This window comes from Leuciscus leuciscus (assembly GCF_965113295.1).
Source record: "Leuciscus leuciscus genome assembly, chromosome: 8".
NCBI lineage: Eukaryota > Metazoa > Chordata > Actinopteri > Cypriniformes > Leuciscidae > Leuciscus > Leuciscus leuciscus.
Genome location: NC_138732.1, coordinates 18,164,428 through 18,187,183, shown reverse-complemented (window position 1 = coordinate 18,187,183; position 22,756 = coordinate 18,164,428). Strand labels below are relative to the sequence as shown.

The 22,756-nt window shown below is 36.3% G+C and overlaps 2 protein-coding genes across 2 annotated transcripts; one reads left to right on the top strand and one right to left on the bottom strand.

Annotated features, from left to right (window-relative positions):
* Nucleotides 1–3,713: 3,713 nt before the first annotated feature.
* clint1a (clathrin interactor 1a) lies at nucleotides 3,714–19,443 on the top strand. The gene is made up of 12 exons (XM_082178551.1): nucleotides 3,714–3,902; nucleotides 7,759–7,863; nucleotides 8,012–8,108; nucleotides 8,187–8,295; nucleotides 8,412–8,576; nucleotides 9,625–9,808; nucleotides 10,053–10,269; nucleotides 10,505–10,589; nucleotides 12,643–12,720; nucleotides 14,478–14,749; nucleotides 16,590–16,770; nucleotides 17,763–19,443. Exons 1-12 carry the CDS (start codon nucleotides 3,862–3,864, stop codon nucleotides 18,089–18,091), a joined length of 1,863 nt encoding a protein of 620 aa, XP_082034677.1. The 5' UTR covers nucleotides 3,714–3,861; the 3' UTR covers nucleotides 18,092–19,443.
* lsm11 (LSM11, U7 small nuclear RNA associated) lies at nucleotides 19,348–22,311 on the bottom strand. The gene is made up of 4 exons (XM_082178590.1): nucleotides 21,840–22,311; nucleotides 21,562–21,701; nucleotides 21,393–21,476; nucleotides 19,348–21,222 (listed from the first exon to the last, which is right to left on the bottom strand). Exons 1-4 carry the CDS (start codon nucleotides 22,291–22,293, stop codon nucleotides 20,923–20,925), a joined length of 978 nt encoding a protein of 325 aa, XP_082034716.1. The 5' UTR covers nucleotides 22,294–22,311; the 3' UTR covers nucleotides 19,348–20,922.
* Between the last annotated feature and the right edge of the window lie 445 nt (nucleotides 22,312–22,756).

Sequence of the window (22,756 nt, the reverse complement as noted above, 5' to 3'; positions counted from 1 at the left end):
CGGAAAAAGTTTGTCCTAAGGCTAATGAACTTTGAAGATGAACAATGTATTTTTATTTTATTTTTTATTTTTTTGCATTTTTTAATTTTCACAATGAACAAAATAACAACTAAGGGTGCTACAAATACAGGTCTTCCATTTGTTTCATACATTTGAGTGAGTTACATAACAAGTCCATTTCCACCATCGTATTTTACATTTATGTGCTTCCAGTCTCAGGTCATGGGTCATTTTTTCCATTGCAAATATTTACTCCATGATATTCCTCCATTGGTCCAGACTCAAAGGTTCACTTTTCAACCAATTCCTCGTTATAACTTTCTTACTTTCACATTTTTTTTTCCATTTCTGTTACAATAGATTCCCAGTAGGGGCGAATTTTTATACATGACCAAAATACATGAGAATGATTGACATTGACATCCCCGCAAAGTCTCCAACACTGTTGTTGTTTTTTTAGCTGTTTACTTTTAATGAGGGGTGTAATAAAGTATCTCACCAAGTTCTTCCAGCCAAATTCTCTCCATGGTCTGGAGCTAGTAGAAGTTTGTTGTAAAAGACAGATCGAATGCCAATCATTCTCTGACAATTTAAGCTGCAGTTCTACTTCCCATTTCTGTTTTATGAGAGTCAAACCTGAACAATGTATTTTTAACACTGTTCCTGAACATTATAACCTCAACATTTGCCTGTGCGCTGCACAATTTACAGAGAACAGCAGACAGACAGAGTACAATGCAGGCTATACGCTCTTGTAAGTAGGCTATGTCTTATTATTTGTAGTTGTGTTTTCTATTAACAGTTCCAATTCTAAGCTTTATGTAGCTATGATTGCTATGATGTAAACGAAAGGCAAAGTTTTCCACCCCTTAGGAATATTATCTATGATTTTTGTGATTGATTACTGTTTGTATTACCATAGTTTTCCGACAAATATGATTAAGTGGTGGATAACATAAAAAAAAACACTCTGAAACGTCCTGTGAAATCCGTGCTTGCAAAGTCTGCGCATGACATCCGTTCAGCACAATCCTCTTGTTCGTTAACATTGTCAGGGTCTGAATCGAGCCCGAAATGCTTTGAAATTGACGCCATCCTTAATATTTACGTCTGAGTTGAGCTTGCGGTTATGGTGACATTTCCCTAAAGCGCTGCCAATCACAAAACACACTGGGCCACCAATCACATTACATTTCGTATTTCGTAAGGAGGGGCTTCATCGAAAACGAAGAGTTCAACCAGACTGAAGATAGAGAGGAGCTGTATAATAATGTAATGAACAAGTGTATGTGAAAAATAATGCGTTTTTTGAACAATCAAGCATGAAAACATATGTGACCCTGGATCACAAAACCAGTCACAAGTAGCACGAGTATATTTGTGGCAAAAGCCAACAATACATTGTATGGGTCAAAATTATCGATTTTTAATTTATGGCAAAAATCATTAGGATATTAAGTATATATGTTCCATGAAGATATTTTGTAAATTTCCTAGCATAAATATATAAAACATTTATTTTTGTGCGTGAATATTTTTTTGCAACCTAAGACTCCAGATTTTCAAATAGTTGTCTCTCGGCCAAATATTGTCCTATCCTAACAAACCATACATCAATGGAAAGCTTATTTATTCAGATGATGATGATCTTGTATAACATAAAAAAGTTGAAATTGCTTAACTTACTTTGATGAGTTAAAGCAACTTATTGACTAATTGATCATATATATATATATATATATATATATATATATATATATATATATATATATATATATATATATATATATACTGTCATGTTTAACAGATGTTTAATTCATATAAAAAATAAAAAAGAATTAAAACTAAGCTATTTGAAGCGCCTGATAGAACACTTTAAGGTTCTACAACCTTTTCTTTTAAGAGTGTTTTAATTAACATGAACTAACAATGAAAAATATCTTCTAAAGCATTTATTAATCTTAGTTAATGTTAATTTCAGCATTTACTAATACATTAGATTTATGAATAGTTGTATTTTCATTAACTAAGGTTAAAGTTAAAGATAAAAAACACTGTAACAAATGTATTGTTCATTGTTGTTAGTTAATGCATTAATATGGGACCTAATTGTAAAGTGTTACCACTGTCTAAGACGCATCTTAGTGTCCCAAGGAAAATGTTTTCTGAAGTATTCGGTTCTGAATGCATTTCCTTCATAGGCTCGATCTTTGAAATAAAGATAGTCAGACTGCCTGTGGTTTTCTTCATTGAACTTGCAGCAGTAATTGAAGCAGTTCCCATGGGTATAGTGCATTTGGGGACGTTAAGTGCTGTCTCTTGTCATGCTATGTTTTTGTAAAATAGGTTCTTTTTGTCAGTTTCCTGTAATGTTCTTCATTGTTTTTTTCTCATTTATTTATTTATTTCTTTAAAGTGTGCAAGAAGCCCCTAATGCTTGTTTTCCATGAGAGGCTCTCCTCTGTCCCAGGGGGCTGTCAGTTGTGGAAGGGCCTCCATTTTCACCCGTCACTAAGATGGCCCATCTACCAGAACACACAAAGTCTTGGCATCTCAGCTCCTGAGAAATGGACTACCTATTGGAGCTGACACCCAGAAACTTACTCCTTTCTACCATGTTAATGTCTCATACTTGACTGATGTGACTGATAAAACTTGGCAGTGCCATACAGTATACATTGAACTTGTCTAAATTTAATATAATTTCTATAGAGAACATATTTTCATACTTTCACTTGAATATTTTTCATTGAATGTTTTCATCTTGAATGTTTTTTTTTAATTATTATTATTATTTTGTATTATTATTTATACAATGTTTGAATGTTTTTTAAGTTTAGGTATATAAAGTCTTGGCTCCAAAAATATTTTCAGCATTTCAACAGTGTTCTTATTACCAATAGGGGAAACAAAGATACTGCTCATTGAGCAAACCTTATTTTGTGCTCAAATAGTGGAGTATGTTGTTAAAGCCTTTTATAGGCTTTTCAGAGTAATTTAAATGACACATAAAACAATACATAAATCAGCAAAAATGTTACAACAAACATTGTAATTTATATAAATGTATGACACTTTTCATGACATTGTGACAATGTGCCTCTTTTAATTTTACCTGTTTAAATTCACATTAAAATTGCAATTCTGCTTTGGTAGGCCAACTTCAATTCACATTTGAGAACTGAATCACAAGTAATTTCCCCAATTTAATTCTGAACTGAAAGGGGTATGGCTACCCCAAAATTCAGCCAAAAATGAAAATTCTGTGATCATTTACTCATGTTGTTCCAAACACAAAAGAATATATTTTGAAGATTGTCAGTAGGCTAACCAAACAGTTGATGGACCCCATTGACTTCCATATTATTTTCCCCCCCATACAATGGAAGTCATTGGGGGTCTATCAACTGTTTTTTAACCATGCATCTTCTTCAATATATATATTTTTTGTGTTCAGCAGATGAAAGAAATTCAAAGGTTTGGAACAGCTTTAGGGTGAGTAAAATTGACAGAATTTTCTGTGTTTTTTGGTTGAACTATTCCTTGAAGATGTTGGCTATGGTTTATTTATAATTTAAAACTTTATACTCATTCACTGACCTCTTCTGGAAGGTTGTGGTTTATGTGTCATATCCTCGTCAAGGATGTAGCGTTGTGCTGAAGCAGCTTACGAAATTTCCGTAGGTGACGGAGCATTTCCGTAGTAACCTGTCTGGCCTGCTCTCCTTCATCGCTGCCTGAAGCAGCGGAACTTTAGAGTTCATGCTTTGGCTGTCGTGACAGCTCGACTGGCGCGACCAGCGGATTTCAAGGGCTGGAACACATTTTTTCGCGACCGAAAGACACAACAACACAGCCAAGATGTTGAATATGTGGAAAGTGAGGGAGCTGGTTGATAAAGCGTGAGTATTGGGAATGTTTTCTTAAGTATTTTGGTGTCTTGTCTCATACCTGTTGAAAATGAGACACGTACGCACTCATTGACGTCACACACTCTCGAGACAGGAGCTAGCACAGTAGCTAACTACAGCTTTGTTGTCCCCTTAGAATAGTGTAACGTTAACGTTATATAGAACAGTAGTTTTCCAGTCGGTTACTATACTTTATCAGACGTTTTCACTTGTTCATCATGGCTTTGTTTTGTTTACAAGACAAACGATTCCCTCAAACTTCGTTTCTTTGAACTCAGTGGCTAATTTTATGACAGTTGCTAAACTTGTGTTGGCTGTCAAAACACGGTGCTTGTTTTTAATAGAGCTTTTCACACCAAACAAACGTATCGTCTGTTAACATTATGAATGAGAAAATTATTTAAAAATAAAGTAAGAGCACACGTTTTACTTGCATTGGAGTGACCATAACTTTCATATTTGACAGCTATTTTCAGGCATTGTTCAAGCTAATCAGTTAGCCTGATATGAAAAGCGAATAATTGGCCATATCTGTGTGGTGTCCTTTGCTGATAAATTGTCAAACTGTTTACACTTTCTGGTTGTAATCCTGTTAGAAAGACTGTAAGTATAAAGATGGATGCGTAGCTGCTATATTGGAGCCCATGAGTTTTATGGAAACTCCTGAAGTTAGACTGAAACTTGAAGTTAGACTGAAACTTGTATTTTAAAAAAGGACAGGAACTGGAATTTTTTTTTTTCAAGAAAAATTTCCAACAAAATAATTCACTGTTATGTTTCTGTTATAAAATGTAATGCGTTTATTATATATTTTACAGTTTGGTTGTCCCATGAAAATAACATTTAAAAGATAAACATTTACTTTGAGGATAGTGGCATTCTGCACTTTCAGTGGTTTAGTCCAGTACGACGTGCTGTCATGTTTGCTTTTACATAAAAATTTTAGGCTGATGCCACTTTTTATACTAAGTCACTACTTGACCTAAGTATTTGCTGGAACCCCCTTTCATGAAATGGAAGTTGCGATCGTTTTTTCTTCCCTATTGAGACGCATATCCAAGTGAATTAGCTTCTCGGACAAGAACAAATTTAGGGCAGAACTTGTTTTTGTCCATTTGGAATTGATTGGATGGTTGTGGTTTGTGAGTGACAGGTTGTCCCGCCCACACGCCAGTAAACGCATCATCAGAGAAGAGATGTCACTGCAAGAGGGAGGGGACATTATTTTGATTAAAAATGATGAGGGCACATTAATTAAAAATAAAATAATGATGTGCACAGTTAAATCATTTTTCATAGTACTCCAATATTCCATTTTCTAGAATTTTCAATTTTGATTTTTTTCCTCAGAAATTAGGCCCATTCACTATCTCAGAAACCATTTAAAGGTTAAACTCTGTTCTAGCTGTGCTTTCTGTCTTGCACACAGCCACAACTGCTGTCTTATGAATAGTTTATGAGGTTGATCAAAAGGCAAGTACAGCTATTCAAAATTATGTTTGTCTTGAGAAGTGCCACGGTCACAGACAAATCAAATCCCCTTCATAAAATGAACTGCAGGTCATAGTCACAGACTACACTTTGATTTTATTTTTCGTAGACTTGTGTGTCTTGAGTTGGGCTGTCTGTTTACTGCGATTGAAGAACCAAAATGGCTTTTGCAACTTTTATTCAACAGAAAATTGGTGAGAATGAGTTTAGCTACAAGAATGACATACAGTATGATGATCATTAAAGAGGTTATTGTGCAACTCTCAATCCGAGTTTTTTATTTTATTTTTATTATCCTTCTTTGACAGTACAGAAAAATGGTTACTGAAGGCTTTAATTCACAAATATGAGTTTGCATAAACGTTTGGGTGTTGCCTAACTGCCAACGTCCCTGATACTGTGTCATTTACACGTTCTTTTCAGCTTTGAAACTATGTGATAATATAATAAATCAGCTGATATTGTTGTAAGTTGAAGGGTGTGGCTACTTAATAGGGACTACAATTAATTATTGGAGAAGCAAAAGGCCTATGTCTTATATGCTGGATGACACTGAATATTAAGAAAGTATCAATAGCATCACTCATCATGACCTGCAAAATAGCACAAAAAAACAAACAAAAAAAAACATTGTCATTTCTTGTTTTTACAGAGCAACTTTGAAAACAATGTTGCAAGCTGTTGCCTCCAAAATCAGTCTGTCATCTCCAACAGTCTGACCTTTTTACAGTCGATTTGCCAAGTGTACCCATGGGTGGACTGATGAAGTGTGTGGAATTTAGCTTCATGCTGGTAAAGCAATGAACAGCTTGTTCCAAATGGTGTGAAAGTTCTGAGATGACACAGGAAGACTTCAGTGCTTTAGTATTTAGCATAGTGGATAGTATTTATCACTTACCACAGGGATCAAATAACTGTGGAAAGAATATCAGTAGTACCTGAAATAAAAATCAAAGCATTGTCCTCAAGCTGTGAAACCACCAGTTAATGCAGCTGACCGGTTTGGTGTGTTTTTGAAGAATTATGACACTCTTGTTTTCCCCAAATTTTTCTTGAGGAGTAAATGATTGCACCCTGCAAGCATAAGCAAACGGATGTCTTGACCTATTTTTTATCAACTCAAACTATGCCAAAGTTAATTACAGTATTTATCTGTTTTACTCTTTCTTTGATCATTTTTATTTTATCTTTGTCTAGGTGATTGTGTAATCTATCTGGTTAAACCTTGAATAAACAAGGAGAAAAGAATGTAGGGAGTTTTTATTTTATTTTTGCAGTTTACTCTTCCATTGAGCAAGACAATACCCAGGTATTTTTTTCAATAGGCTGTAAACTGAGACATTTTCTAGACGTGGTCTTTATTAAAACCACAAACAATCTAGGAGTAGGAAAGATTGAGGACCTCATATGGTGCTTTTTATTTGATCCACCCTCTATTCTCAGAGAGCCTGTCCTACACCCCTCCCATATACTGAGATCTCGTGTGTCTTGTATAACCACTCTTTACTCTGTTAATGTCCCTCTAGTACTAAACTGGTTTCACATAATAAGAGCTTTTGGTGCCCTGCTTTGCTGCTTACCGCCATCTGGTATTCGAATGAAGGTGTGGTCTGAGATTTGATTATTTGAATAACTGTCCTAACTGTTCTGTTCCTTTTTTAATAGGTAATGAAAAGTTTTCACTGGTACCAGTTATGCAACCATAGGGGATTTTTAAAATGGTTACTCACTCACTATATATATATATATATATATAGTTTGAATAGGATGTGTTTTTCTGTTTATTTATAATCACTGTTGATGTGTGTGCCCGCTCTTCCGGCAGAAGTGCCCATACAAGGAATGCCGCCCTTTATTACGTCATACAGGGCCATACTTGAAAAAAACTTTACGAAACCTATAAGTACCCTGAAGAAACTCGTTTTTTAAAAACTTTGGCCATGTTTAGCATGAGAATCCAACTATTTAACAGTGTAAATAAGTCAGAATGCATGAAATAGCATTAGACATCCCCTTTAATATCATTCCCATCTTGTTCAACTAAAGGGTTAAACTGATGTGAAACAGAATCAACTTTATGGATATCCATTTAAAGTAGCCTACCTATAACAAATATCACCTAATGCAGATGATTAATGAAGGCACCTGTGCAACAGTCTGCTCAGGCTCACAATTCAGTCAATTTTTACAACTGATTTATCAAAATGTTGTTTTTTATAAGCTTTCTGCCATTCAAGTAATATTACTAGTAATATTTAGTCTTTGCTGAAAGGTTCTGTCCCTCAGATTATCACACAATCACTCTGAATAAAGACTTTACTGAAAGGCTATTTTTGTTTTAATCTCTTTCTCACAGAACCAATGTTGTGATGAACTATACTGAAACTGAGTCTAAAGTTCGAGAAGCCACCAATGATGACCCATGGGGACCCTCTGGACAGTTAATGGGGGAGATTGCCAGGCAAGTGGGGCTTTTTGATGGTTTATTTGTGACTTCTCTGCATGCTTTCTGTGAACTTTATCTTGACTCTGAACCTGTCAGCAGTTACACATATTTACGATATGGAGAATGCTAAGCCAAGCTTTGCCTATCTTCGGTTTCAATTCAGGGCTACGTTCATGTACGAGCAGTTTCCTGAGGTAATGAATATGCTGTGGACTAGAATGCTGAAAGACAACAAGAAAAACTGGAGAAGAGTTTACAAGGTATGCTTTACTGATGACGATACAGGAGTTTTGTTTGGCTGTAATCGGTCCTGAACGTTACTGTCCTTTCTACCTCAGTCTTTACTGCTGCTGGCGTACCTGATTAGAAATGGATCTGAACGGGTGGTCACGAGTGCAAGAGAGCACCTGTATGACTTGCGTTCAATTGAAAGCTATCATTGTGTAGGTGAGTGAACTGCACAAAGGCAAGAGCTTATATAATTTTTCATCTTCCATGTACACTGTTTGTTTGATGTCTTAAAGATATTGCAAAGTGATGGATGAATGGGCTTTGTGTTTCAGATGAGAATGGCAAAGACCAGGGTATCAATGTGCGTCAGAAGGTAAAGGAGATGCTAGAGTTAGTCCAGGATGATGACAGATTGAGAGAGGAGAGGAAGAAAGCCAAGAAGAACAGGGACAAGTATATAGGCGTGTCCTCTGACAGTATGTCGGGTTTCAGATACTGTAAGTCCCCAACTTCCTTTTCTAGGTCTTATACATGCGCACACACACACTGTCCTCCCCATCATGTTTATAAAGGTATACAAGGTGTTTTATCCCACACAGCAAACACATTTATCATAAGTAATTTATCTAAAAGGGACTATCTGAAAACAAGGATGTCCCCTGTCTCCTCTCCACTGTAATTATCCCTGAAGGGTTTGCTTTGCCAGATGAGTGAACTGTACTGTAGCTTTATTTTGATACCTGGCATAGCTGCTTTTTCACATGACAGCATAAATTATAGTTTTGATGTCCTTGATTGGGAAGGGAAAAATGCAATGCATGATTTGTAATGGCTGTTTCAGATTTAATTTGGTATCTTGTTTTAGTTTGACAGTCGTTTTACCTTTTAAAGTTGAATGAAACTTGATATATATGTGATTATATATTATATATGTGAAATATGTGATTTTGAGATGGTGACTTGCAAATTTATCCAGTAATGTAACCACAGTACAGTCACAGAATATACCTAAGTTGAAGTTTTACAGCCTCATCTCTCTTCTCTTCACATTGATATCGAGTGTTTGTGTGTGAATCTTATACCGGGTCATATTTCACCCCACCCGCTGAAAATAACTAAATTATATAATATTTTGCATAACAACATTAAGCCTGCATTTTTGCATTATTTTCATGACAATTAAGTACCTCTTTATAAAAAGTACAATTAACAAAATATATATATATTAATTAAATTAAGTATTTATCATAACTTGGTAATATTTATTGTATTAACTTTAATTAATGCTTATTAATAAGAATCACCATTTAGAAACAATTTAATTACAAACAACCTCAAAAGAAAACATACTAGTAATTTGAATTGGGTCGGGAAAATGTGCTTAGTTGTCATAAAAATATATCAGCGAGTTTGGGTGAAATATGACCTAGACATAAGATTCACCCTTTTATTCCTTATTGTTATATATTCATTCTAAATGAAGCTTGACTTTATAATATGTGTATATAGCATAACACACTGCTATCCTGTTTATGCGTTCTGCAGCGGAGGACAGGTTTGATTTCAGAGAAACACGCTCGAAATGGGATGAAGACTGGGACAAAAGCAAGGGTGCTTTCCCTTTCAGTGAGAAACTGGGAGAGATCAGCGATAAGATTGGAAGCACCATTGATGACACAATCAACATGTTCCGCAAAAAAGACAGGGACGACTCGCCTGACAGATTCAGGTCAGGACCCCCAGGCCGTCTCACCTTCCCGTCTCAATCACTTGGAAACACCTTTTCTCTTTTTTTGAAACACAAATAGCATAAATGTTATAACTAATTAGATGAACAAATTGTTGACAGCTGTTTATAACATTTTTAACTGATTGTGTCATGGACTGATTGTGTTTTGTCTACTTGTTCTCAAAGAAAGAAAGCATTTTGTTAGTAATCTTACACAAGCGTATGCTTTATCTCCTCTGTATAGTGAGGGAGATGAGGACCGTCGGGGAACGCGAAACGGGCAGACGGGGAAATCCGAATTTAAAGATGAAGAGACGGTGACAACAAAAAGCGTCCAGATCGTCCAGGCCACGGAGACCACTGCCACTCGTAAGAGAGGTGTTCCATCCAAAACGATAGACCTGGGAGCAGCTGCGCGTTACACTGGCGATAAACCCTCCACCGACTCAAACACAAGCCAGGTAGAGAAACACTGCAACGAAACAATAGCTACTAGCACTAGTCTTTTTCCTGTATAATTAAACCTCTCTGGCACTTGGACTCGTCAAATATGCAACTTCAACAAGAGGTTTGTTAGTAAATAGCACAAAAATTAAATGTTAAACTTGTATTTAAAAAAAAAACTTAGACTCTACACTGACATCTTGTGGTAGATGTTAAGAGTGTTTTCAGTTTGTCCTCTCTTTGTTGCTGTAGACCACATCAGCAGTGAACCAGCCCAGTTCTGGTCTGGTGGACTTGTTCTCGGCAGATCCTGCACCTGCTCAACCAGCCTCCAAAGGTGACAGAATAACATCTTTGGGTTTTAGCATTTATTTGCTTTGTGGTTCAGCACTACCTCAACAATTGAACATGCAAGAACAATTCACTGTGGGATGCTTGGGAGGAGTAGTATTGAAGGGTTCATCCCTAATGGAAGTAGGGTTGCACCAACCAGTCGATTAGTTCTGCCTCAAGTCACTAAAGTAACAATAAATCCAAAGAGTGCTTTATGTTCACAAAACATGTTGTAAGCAGACCACACCAATGCTGCTGACAAATGAGATGGTCTGTGTTCAAGACAAACAATTTAAAACCTGAATGTATGCTCAATTATCGCCCTAAAAGACCTGACAGAGACTACAGGCAAGCAGGACATGACTGTTTTTGCAACAATAGCAAACAGCATGAATCTTGCACTATCCTACAACACATAATTGGACTTTTCATGAATAGAAGAATGCTCATACATATTATGATTCATTTGCATAAGGTAAACATTTCTGTCAAACTACTTTTCTGTATTAATATAATACTAATAATGAGTAGTCGTTAGGGATGTGTCGATGAGGATATTTTCCCACCGGTTAATCGACGTGTGACAATACTGGTAATACCGGTGTCACCAGCGTTTTTGTTAAAATCGCTAATTTAAAGGCAAACATAAAAAAAAAACGCATGTCCGCACTGGCAATCATAATGGTGCGGAGGGGCACTGTTTTGTTGTTGTGTTTTTCCATTAAGAATAATAGGCTAATGAACTAACCAATAAAGCAATCCGCCCTGAATTGGCACTAATTTGAAAACAAAACTAATATTCGAAGATCACTGGGTATTATTCGATTATTATTCGAAAACCGCACCCCTCCCCCACATGCACGCACACATGCATGTATAGGCTACTGTGAGACAATGTTTCTTCTTCTGTTGTCTGAGACTTGATTGACAGCTTTTAGATGCGTTATTGGCATCTCGCCACCCTCTGGTTACATGAATGTGTCACCACCGCATCAAAAAAAAAATCCCATGTTTTCGGTTCTAAGAAAATAATCGCACAACCTATTCGATATTCTATAATTAAATCAACTAATCGAATATTCGAAAATCGTGACTCATCCCTAGAATAGAACAAGCGTTTTTCCATAGGAATGAACTGTAAACGCTTTCCCTGTTCTGTTCGCTCTGCACACGTGCGGCCGTTCGCATTAGTTTCGTTTTAAAATTAGCGCCAATTCGGGGCGGATTGCTTGAATGGTTAGTTCATTAGCCTACTATTCTTAATGAAAAACACAACACCAAAACAGTGCAATGACAAATTCGCTAAAACAGGCGCTTTTACATTTCGCTTTGACACCAAATATTCTGCAGTCACCTTGTTAGTCAGCTCCTCACTCTCATGTGCTGCGATTCTCGTTCGGCTCACGATTTATTAAGCAGACACGTTCAGTTTAATAGTGTCTGTTCTCTAACTGAACTAAAGGATTTTATATAAAAAAATCGAATCGACGGTGGGGGTGGTGCCACGGTGGGCAAGTGATGTAGCCGGTGTTGCCTCTGTACACCGGTAACAGACTATCGTAGCAAGCCTAGTAGTCGTTCAAGCTGTAGTTGATGTTCATGAAGAATGGATGAGGAGATAAGTGAAAGTAGAAAGAAGCGTTATGCCATTAGTTTGGCAGCGTGGATGTATCCCGCTGAAAAGGAGGGGCGCACAGAGAAGTTTAGCATATGCACTCTCCTGCGCTCCTGCTGAAGCATATAGTCACTGTGGCCAGATGTCAAAGCGGTCCCTGGTGGGTGTGTAGTGCTGAGCAGATGTTTAGCTCTCATCCTAACTGTCCTGCTCCCTCCTCCACCATTCAAAGAGCTGCATCTTTCCTCTACATAACTCCAGCCACAGGCTGCTGGAATGTAACGTGAGTTACACACTCAGAGTGTGTATGTCCATTACAGACGCCAACAGATGTTTCTTATTTGTGTGTTCTCCATTTTTGTCTTTTTCTTTGGAGATTAGTGAGGAATTGGTGTTTTGCAAATCTAGAATGTCATAATTGAACCACTCTCTTTCATTCTAGGTGTAAACTCTGACCTGATTGGAGGTTTTGCTGATTTCTCTTCTTCTGCAGCTGCAGCCACTCTTCCATCATCAGCTGGTATGTTTATATAACCTCTTAACACACTATCAGGTCAAAAAATTCAACCTGAAACTCTTTCTTATTTTTACATCTTCTTACTACAACATACACTACTGTTCAAAAGTTTGGGTCAGTAAAACATTATTAGTTTTATTCAGCATGGCCTCATTAAATTTATAAAAAGTGACTGTAAAAACTTTTCAAAAGATTTCTATTTCAAATAAATGCTGTTCTTTTGAACTCTCTATTCATCAAAGAAATCTGACAAAATAAGTATTATGGTTTCCACCAAAATAATAAGCAGCACAACTGTTTTCAACTTTGATAATAATAAGAAATATTTTTTGACCAGCAAATCAGTTTATTTGAATCATTTCTGAAAGGTCATGTGACACTGAAGACTGGAGTAATGATGCTGAAAATGCAGCTTTGCATCACAGGAATATATTCAAATGAAACATTATTATTGTAATAATATTTCGCAAGTTTACTGTTTCACTGTATTTTTTATCAAATAAACGCAGCCTTGGTGAGCATGAGACTTTTTTTCTTTTCTTTGTTTTTTAAATGTAAAAAAAATCTCAACAACCCCAAACATTTGAATGGTATTTTAAAACTGACTAGTCATTGTGTTTCCTAAATGACAAGTCAGTTAATTGGTCTCAAGGAAACTGTATAATTAGGCAAGTTTTGGGTTCACATGACCCCAATCAAACATGTTTCTCAAGACAGAAACAGCTGGACATAGTGGAACTGAATGGAACTGAGCACTGAGGTCTTGTTTTAAAAGTTAGACTCTCTTAAACTTAAGATATTCCAACTTAAAAATATGCTATGTCCAAAGACATCCGGCTGAATGTGCATAGCTTTAACAGTAGAGCTTTGAAGGGGATGAATTTAAATGCATAACTACTCTGAGAAGGTTTTATTGTGCAAACTGTCTAACAGTCTAGCACAATATTTAAAGCACCCTTACTAATAATATCAGAACTAGTAACCAGAATATCTGGATACATTTAGTAGAACTTAGTTATTGATTAGTCGACCTTCATGACAGTAACCATAATGCTCTTTAAAAGATACGCCAACAGAAAAAAATAAATAAAAGTGTTTTTTGGGCAAAGTAAGTCTCTATATTTTTTTCTACTTAAACTCGCATGTTAAAATTAAAGCCTTAAGGGAGACAACTAGAAGGACACAAAGTGGTGATATGTGTGTGTGTTTTTTATATGATTATTTAAATATAGTTCTGGGAATATAACAGAAGGCTGTTTTTTTTTTTTTTTTTGCTGGACCAGAGTTTGCCATCCTCAGCTGCCTGTTTATGAAATACTCCAAGCAGAAAGCTCTTAAATAGTGAAAGGAGGAGGCAGCCATATGGTGGGCTGCTGTGCTAAAAGCTAATGAGTAAAGACACATTTCAGCTCTTGTTGGGTGTGACACATTACCCTCTGCATTTCTGGGACAGAGCTGAAGTGACTGAGAGTCTGAGATTCGTTTGATATTCATGCATCTTCAGTGCCCTGATCATTTCATTACTGGTTCTCTTACATTTCTGTATATTTTGTGTGCTCATTTGCATGCAAATCCTCTGTTTTATTTGCTTGATGATAAAGCCTGATGTGAAGCAATATTTTAGATTTTGTATGCACAAATATACCTTTTGATCAAAAAGCTTCAGAACTATTACAGCTTCCTCCTGTGATACTTGAGCTCTCTATAATATTTGTGCTCCTCTGCGCACCATTTCATCACAGACTTTTGTGTTTCCTCAGCCCCAGCGTCTGGTGGAAATGGAGACTTTGGGGATTGGAACGCTTTTCCTGCAGCCCAACCAGCCGTCCCGGCAGCCCAGCCTGTCAACTCTGTAGGAATAGACCTTTTCTCAGGTCTGCAGGTGGCCCCTGCTCCTGCTTCCGTAGCACCCTCATCTGACCTTTTTGACCTAATGGGCTCCTCCCAGACCACTAACTTCAGCACCTCCCAAAGCATGAACTTCTCCATGACCAGCTCTCAGACCATTGGCATGCCAACGTCCAAATCACAGGTGCCTGCTGGCTTTGAGATTTCCCTCAATGTATCTATCTATATAATATGAAGAAAGAGTACTTGATACATCACACAGTCATGATCTTTTAGTTCAGGACTCCATGAAATGCTTTAAAGAGCACAGTTTTCTTTCCCACTTTTCTGTTATTGAAGCTCCAGTTGAGCTTGTTAAAAAAAACTTTAATAGTAAGTAGCTTTTAGTTTACATCAATATATATATATATGTATATGTATCTCATTTTTTATTTTATATTTTTGTGGAAACCAAACCATGATACATTTTTTCGTGATACTTTTACTGTCACTTTTGATCAATTTAATGTGAAGATCAATTTAATCAATTTGATCAATTTAATGCGAAATTGTATATATATATATATAATATATAAATCGTTTCACATTCAATTGATCAAAAGTGACAGTAATAGTATGAAAAATTTATGAAAACCATGAAAAAATGTAAAATGGTTTGGTTTCCACAAAAATATTAAGCTGTTTTCAACATTGATAATTAAAAAACTTTTCTTGAGCAGCATATTAGAATGATTTCTGAAGGATCATGTGACACTGAAGACTGGAATAATGATGCTTAAAATCCAGCTTTGCCATCTCAGGAATAAATAACATTAAAAAATGTATTCAAATAGAAAACAGTTATTTTAAATTGTAATAATAAATTACAATTTTACTGTATTTGATCAAATAAATGCAGCCTGGGTGAGCAGAAGAGACCTCTTTCCAAAACCTTACAGACCCCAAACTTCTGAATGGTAGTTTACATTTTAAATGTGTATATTGACTGGAAGTTTATTTAGTCAAATTTTAGGAGTACAAAAATTGCCTCAGTGGTAATAGACTAATAAAACCCCACAAAAATAATACATATAAGCCATAAAACATTTGATTAGGCAGAGTCATTGTATACATAGTTTTAGCCTAACTTACAAATCTGTACCTATGCATTTTATTAGGTATCACACCCAATTTAATAGACTTTGGTGTATTGCCATCCCTCAACATTATGTTTACAGCACAAAGAATCAAGATGAAACCTAGTGATGTAGAGCCTGTATTGCACATAGATGTGGTTTTCATTCAGATCCCCCATCTGTGGAGTACTTAATGCAGCTCATCTAAGTGGAACTGCACACTAAACACTATTTACGCAAGAAAAGACAATTCTGGCCAAGGTTCAGAGCCAGCGGTTTAGAGAGCAGGCAACATGAAAGCGAAACGAGCGAGGGTTAACACGCAGCATCGGCACAATTTTCCACCCGCCCCCTCCTCATTACCCATCAACCCCGTTCCCTTGGGACGCCCATCACAGAGAATGGCAGAATGAGGAGGAACAAGTTTAAGTCAGAAAACCATTAAATTGAAACAAAAGCCTTGCACAAAGATAATATTTGCATGCTAAAAGCCTGACCTACTTTAAAAATGGCAAGTTTTGTTTGGCTAAAGAAAAAAGCATCCCCCCCCCCATCCCCCCATAATTAGAGGGACTTGAGATGCATTTTAACATGCTGAAATAATTTTAGGGGAAGACAATGCCTCTCAACCAGCATTTCTGTCTTGTATAGCTCAAGAGTCTTGATAACCCTGAAAGACCACAGTGCAATGTTCTGGAGTATTAATACTGCCTTTCATCTTCTCTGACTTATGTCGTTCTGCCATTGGCAAACATTCATGGCCATCGGAGAATTTTAATTACCATGCTTGAATTGCAGCAGAACAGTATCATCTCAACAAAATCAGAAGAAACATTGTTTTTGATCATATGGGTGCTGTCATAAATGGTTTGTCCTAAAACTGACTGACTTTTCTTTTGGTCTTTGCAGCCACTGCAGACTATGGGGGGCCCACTGATGCCCCAGCAACCGATGGCCCAGAAGCCCAATCCCAAAGTGTCTGTGCCTTCCACTTGGTCCAACTCTAATGTAGACATAAGCTTGGACTTCCTTGGCCCTGGCATGCAGCCACCCAAACCTTCTCAACCCACACTTAACATGATGCAGCATGGTAAGCATATATAGCTGGGCCAGTCCTGCTCCTGAAGGGCCACTGTCCAGCAGAGTTCAACTCCAACCCAAATTAAACAGACCTGACCCAGCTAATCATGGCATGATCTTATTAGGCATACTAGAAACTTCCAGGCAGGTTTTTTGATGCAAGTTGGAGCTAAACTCTGCAGGACAGTGGCCCTCCAGGACGGAGTTTGGACACCCATGATATAGACACTGATGTTGAGTTTAAATGACCTCAAAACAGTTATAAAAATTAGGAGTCTGTATGGAATGAGGAAAAGTTAAAGTGAGAAAGCTATGATATATAAAAACTAGAATGAGATGAAGAAAGCAATTTGCCATGTTTATTTTCTCATTCTCTTTGTTCTATTTTTCCTCTTTAGTTTTTAAAAGGTAAATAAAGCTTTATGCTATCAAAATTAAATTTAGGAAATTTGATCAGAATCAAGAACATTACTGTTACTTTGAAAACTTCTTACGGCATTTTCAATTAATATGTTCACATTTTTCCAAATAAGATAAAAAAAAAAAAAAATCATACATAGTAGCAATGACAGTAAATACATTTTATAATGTTACAAAAATTTTCTATTTTAAATAAATGCTGTTTTGTTTTACTTTGTATTCAAGAAAGAATCCTGACAAAAATCAGTTTCTACAAAAATATTAAGCAGTAATATTAAATTAATATTAAATAAAAATGATCTGTTTTTTGACATTGATAATAATAATATATGTTATTACTGTATTTTTTATCAAATAAATGCAACCTTTGTCAGCATAAGAGATTTCTTTCAAAAACATTTTTAAAAGTCTTACTGTTCCAAAACATTTGAACGGTAGTGTATTAAAAACACATAACACATTTAATCAGTTTGACATTTTATACACCAAAAACAATTGAGGACCTAAAATAAAAAGATTCTGATTATTTTTATGGATTGTCAACCCTTATTTTATTTTGTATTTTTCTGTATCCTGCAATAGGAGTTCCGACTCCTGTCAATATGATGACTCAGGGCTTTGCTGGAATGAACCTGGGCATGCAGGCTGCCACTACAATGGTCAGACCACCCACCAACATCATGATGGGAGGAATGAACATGGGCATGCAGCCTGGCATGACAGGTAATGCCATGTCCATGCCACCCATGGGAGGGATGCCAGTCAATCAGGGCATGATGGGAATGAATATGAACATGGGTATGTCTACAGCTGCCATGGGGATGCCAGGAAGCATGGGTACGGGAATGAACCCTGCCATGGGACAGCCTAAACAAGATGCCTTTGCAGATTTTGCCAACTTTGGGAAATGAATTGCAAAGTATTAAGTGAACAGTCTTTCAGGAGATGTGACCATGAAGAAGCTATGAAGAGCTAGAAGACAAAGACTACTTGAAAGATGTCAAATAAAGCCTCACAGGAAATGTTTGTTCAAATGATGCTGATGTTCAACTGGATGATTATATTATTTTCGATGTTCTTCTGATCAGCTGTACCAAGGAGCCCTGTTGAGGGTGGCTGGTTTGTTCTGAGAATCATTTCAGTCATTGCACACACACACACTCACGCACATCCCACGTTTCCATGGCGTCGGGATATCGCTTTAAGGAATGTGATGATAGTGAATGACTCTGATTGACCTTATCTTCTTATATAGCTTGTTAATTTAACCCAGGAAATATTTGGGTTTCTAATGCTGTAGAAAAATCCTAATAATCAATTCTGGCCTTTCCTCTACTCTGCCTTAAGATGATAACCTGTAAATATTTTTGCGCGCAGACAATAAGTTATTGAGTTCCATGATTAACGAATTATGACGGTGAGGATTTTTGTATGGAGTAAAGCTTGTGATCACTTTGCCATTTTGTATTTGATTTTAACCATTTTCTGAAGAGAAATGAAGTACTCTAACATCAAGATGATAGAATTACAACTCCAAATCAAAACCTTTGTGGCCTTAAATAGTAAATGTGTAATCTGATCTACTTTGCATCTTTATGAAAATGCAAAATCTGTCGTTAGAACACATGGTGCCTGTCAGCCTTACTAAAAAAAAAAATTCTTTAGACAATATGAAAAGTACAGTATTTATTAAAGGTACTGTTAAAGATGATACATATACAGTGGTGTACATATATGCACACACTTTTATTTTATTTTATGTTTTTGCATGGTTAACTTATAAGGAAGAGTTTGGGTAACTAAAGGATATATATCTGAACCTGATATGGGTTCGTATTTTTATGCAGGTCTGCTCATGCTGAGTGTAGGGTGAGGCTGTGTGTTCGTAAACCCTGGTAGCACTGAGTTGGATGCTGTATCCAGAGGACCATCACTGTATTGTCAATATCATCTGTTTCTGTCCTGTGTCTGCTGACGCTAACCGAGCCCCTCTCTTCCATTCTGAGGCGTTTTACAAGCAGAATGACCAAATTCTTCCTTTCTTGTTACTTTTGTCCCCCTGACGGGTTGGTTTAGTTTTTTGTAGTCAGGTCTGTTTGGTTGGGGAGTGTTACTGGAAACACTATATGTTTATGCAAATCTACAGCAAGCAACAAAAAACAAAATCTTTCTTCCACTGAGAATGTTTAATGTTTTCAATTTCATACAATGACTTGATTGTACTTATGATCTTTTATGAATGACAATAAAGAGTTGATTTCCATTTTCATTGTTTTGATGGTTTTTATCCCCTAATCAATCTCATGTCTTAAAAATAGTCTGTTTTTGGAGTCCTCCTAGGACCTGACTTCAAATGTTAACTTTGCATGCATTAATAGGATGAAAGCAGTACAGCCACATGTCCCATTTCCACTGGATAATTTTCCAGTGAACTTTTTAATTGCCATTAAATAAGTCACATTTAACTAATAAGGAACTTGATCTTAATGTAGGACAAGGAAACTGGCTACAGTTCCAATGTCTATGTATTTATTTTTAAATGCTCAGTGCAGAATAATTCTGTGTCCTACTGTTGTTTTCTGTATGTATTTCTGAGTCATATCTACTTTCCATCTGAAAACATGTTCCCCTAGCCAGTGCCAATGGTGATTTTATTAATATGCAAGAAAATTTTGGACTTTTCCGCATAAATATAGAGTGGTTAAAGATACTGAGATTTTCATGGCTTGATTAGTTGTATTAAGAAATATAGAACATTTACCCCTGGTTTCACAGACAGGGCTTAAGACTAGTCCTAGACTAAAATGTAAGTCTGAGCTGTTTCCACTGAAATAAACTTGCACTGACTGATCTTAAAAATATATCAGTGCCTTTTTAGTTTTAAGATGCACATCGGTAATGTTTTTTTCGAAGCATGTTTATAAAAATTACTTAAATGTCCTAATTGATCTATGGTCTAATCCTGGCTTAGTCTAAGCCCTGTCTGTGAAACCGGGCCCAAGTGTTATAAAGCATAACATGATATAAAACATTTTATATGTACATGTAACCAAGTAAAATCACAAGGAACTCTAAGATATGAAGTGAAGAGAAAGTGTTTTTATACTTTCATGATATGAGTAATGTAAGGCTAAAATATGCAGAAAGGGAAAAATAGCAAACATGTCAAGACAAAAAGCCTTGAGTGCCACATGCAATTTCCAACCTCAAAAAGCTCAATTAACCCATTTATACTATTTTATGAAATCCATGGAGAAATCCAACCACAATTTTTGACATTAAAAGAGATAAATGTCAAATAGAACAGTCTTTCAGTTTGACATTAAAATAAGAGTGTATTGACGGGCCTAGAGTTTTAGTGAGATTGATAAATTACTTTAATTTTAACCGAGCTGTGAAATGAATAGCAGTAATGATTTGTTAAATATATTTCCATTTCCCACTTGATAATTTATAAAAATGTGTAACAAAAATAAGACTAAATGTGCAACGTCAAAGCTTGCAACAAATCAGTGTCTTACTTCCCCCTAGTGGTCAATGAAAGCAAAAACAAATAGTGTGTTGAGTATGTGACATTAGCTCATAAACCAAACAAAATTAAAGTTTTTTACTCTACATTTTTAACATATTCTTTTCACCTGTTGATATACATATCAATATGATACACTCATATTAAGAAACATTTCATGGAGACTTCCAAAAAAAAAAAAAGTAGTAAACTAATATTTCATAAGGACAGTATTTAGTCCTGTTGTACGTTTACAAGAAGAATGTTTTCTCCTCGTATAAAAAGCTGATTGACATGACGCGTGTGCACTCTCCCATACTTCACTTTAGGCTTGCTTTCAGATTGTTGTGTCACTTTTGACGTACTCCTGTCTTTCTCAGAGAGTTCGGATCTTTCCTGGGTATGTTTGGGGTCGGTTCTCCTCCTGGTTTGGTCTCCGAGTTGAGAAGGGTCTGGCTTTAAGAGGTTATCTCCTCCTTTCCTCTCGACCGCACTGAGGGCCACAGTCTCTTGAACTTTCAGTTTTTCAAATAGCTGTAATAGAAAATGTTATTAGATTTATAAACAATATTGAAGAGTGTAAACATACAGTATAAACCACAGAACAAAAAAAAAAAGGTTTATTTTTCTATTACAACTTAAATCAAGATTTGACGTGGTTATTCGTAATTTCATGTGTATATTAAAACATTCAAATGAATTACCCTTGTGACAGTAAGTGCTTTCTCGTGATAAAGAGCTTGTCCCAAAAGGGGCTCCCTGTACGTTTCATCCACATCTACCATCGCCTGGCACCAGAGGATTACAAAAAAAATGGGATAAACATTTATTAGTAATGATGATAATAATAAGTAAAGGTGCTTTAATACTTACCAGGTTCCAGAACTTATCAAATGCCACCACAAAGCCAGAACACACTCCCCGGAGCCCTTTAAAGGTCCTGATGTGAACTTTGACTCTGATTTTCTCCTGGACGCACCTATTAAGCTCTCCTAATGGACTGCCTGTATGCACTGCAAAGATAGACACAACCTAGTGAGCTACCTACCCAGACAACACTAAGAAGAACTCACCTAGCACTTTTGGTTGTGAATTCACAGTTTAGTGTTTACTATTGTCTTCTAACATAGACAGTAAAGAGAGAAACGTACGTGGCATTCTGGTAAGCACATTTTTGGCCGCTTTTCGCTGTCGAGGCGGTCGCTTGACTCCGCTTCCCTCTCCCTCCTCCTCATCAACCGGGTTGTTCACCATGAGTCTCTTCAGCCTCTCTATCCTCTCTGGGTCTGCCTTACCTTTCTGTGCTTTTCGGAGTCTTTTCTCCACATTTTCGGGTTTCGCTCGGCCTCGACCACCTTTCATAAAGCTCTCATATTCTGCTATGTTGTTAAAGCACTTGATATTCGGGTAAGGCAATGGCACTTTAGGGGAATACAGAGCGAGTAATGGGTCAAACTTATCCGAACTGATATCCAACTTAGTTTCGACATCATCTTCGCCAGTCTCTAGCTTTTGGCCGGAGGTCTCGGTAGCGGTTTGATGTTCAGATGTTTGGGAAGGTAATGTACAGCGCTCACTTTCTGACTCTCTCTCACTCTCCTCCATTTTTGAATGAGCGGCAGACTGTGCAGAGAATCATGGGTAAGTTAACTTATCAGTGTGTGAAGCTACCGACGAAAACCATCCTTGACGGAAATGTTTCCTGTAATAGTAAATACTAGTATTAATAGTAATAGTCATAGTTATACTAATATATTAGTAAAATACGTTTACTGGTGAAAGGGTTAATAGTTAAAACTAAAAACATTAAATAATTTCGTTAATTAAAATAAAATAAACATTAAACTTAAATAATCTTGTTTTATTTAAGCTATAGTTGCCAAGGCAACATTTCTCATTTTTATTTAGTTTAACTGTACTAGACTAAAACGGAAATAAAAATGAATAAAAACTATAGATATAGATATAAAAATAATAATAAAATGACTAAAACACAACAACATTACTAAAACTTTAACTAAAATAAAAATAAAAACGGAAAATATAAAAATAAAAGCAAATTCAAAAT

Coding starts and splice junctions, on each gene's coding strand:
- lsm11 (XM_082178590.1), bottom strand. CDS start 22,293: ATGGAGGAGAGTGAGAGAGAGTCAGAAAGTGAGCGCTGTACATTACCT. Junction 21,702..21,839: donor TGTGCTTACCAGAATGCCAC/GTACGTTTCTCT, acceptor CTATCTTTGCAG/TGCATACAGGCAGTCCATTA. Junction 21,477..21,561: donor TTGATAAGTTCTGGAACCTG/GTAAGTATTAAA, acceptor CTCTGGTGCCAG/GCGATGGTAGATGTGGATGA.
- clint1a (XM_082178551.1), top strand. CDS start 3,862: ATGTTGAATATGTGGAAAGTGAGGGAGCTGGTTGATAAAGC. Junction 7,864..8,011: donor TTAATGGGGGAGATTGCCAG/GCAAGTGGGGCT, acceptor GTTTCAATTCAG/GGCTACGTTCATGTACGAGC. Junction 8,296..8,411: donor TGAAAGCTATCATTGTGTAG/GTGAGTGAACTG, acceptor TTTGTGTTTCAG/ATGAGAATGGCAAAGACCAG.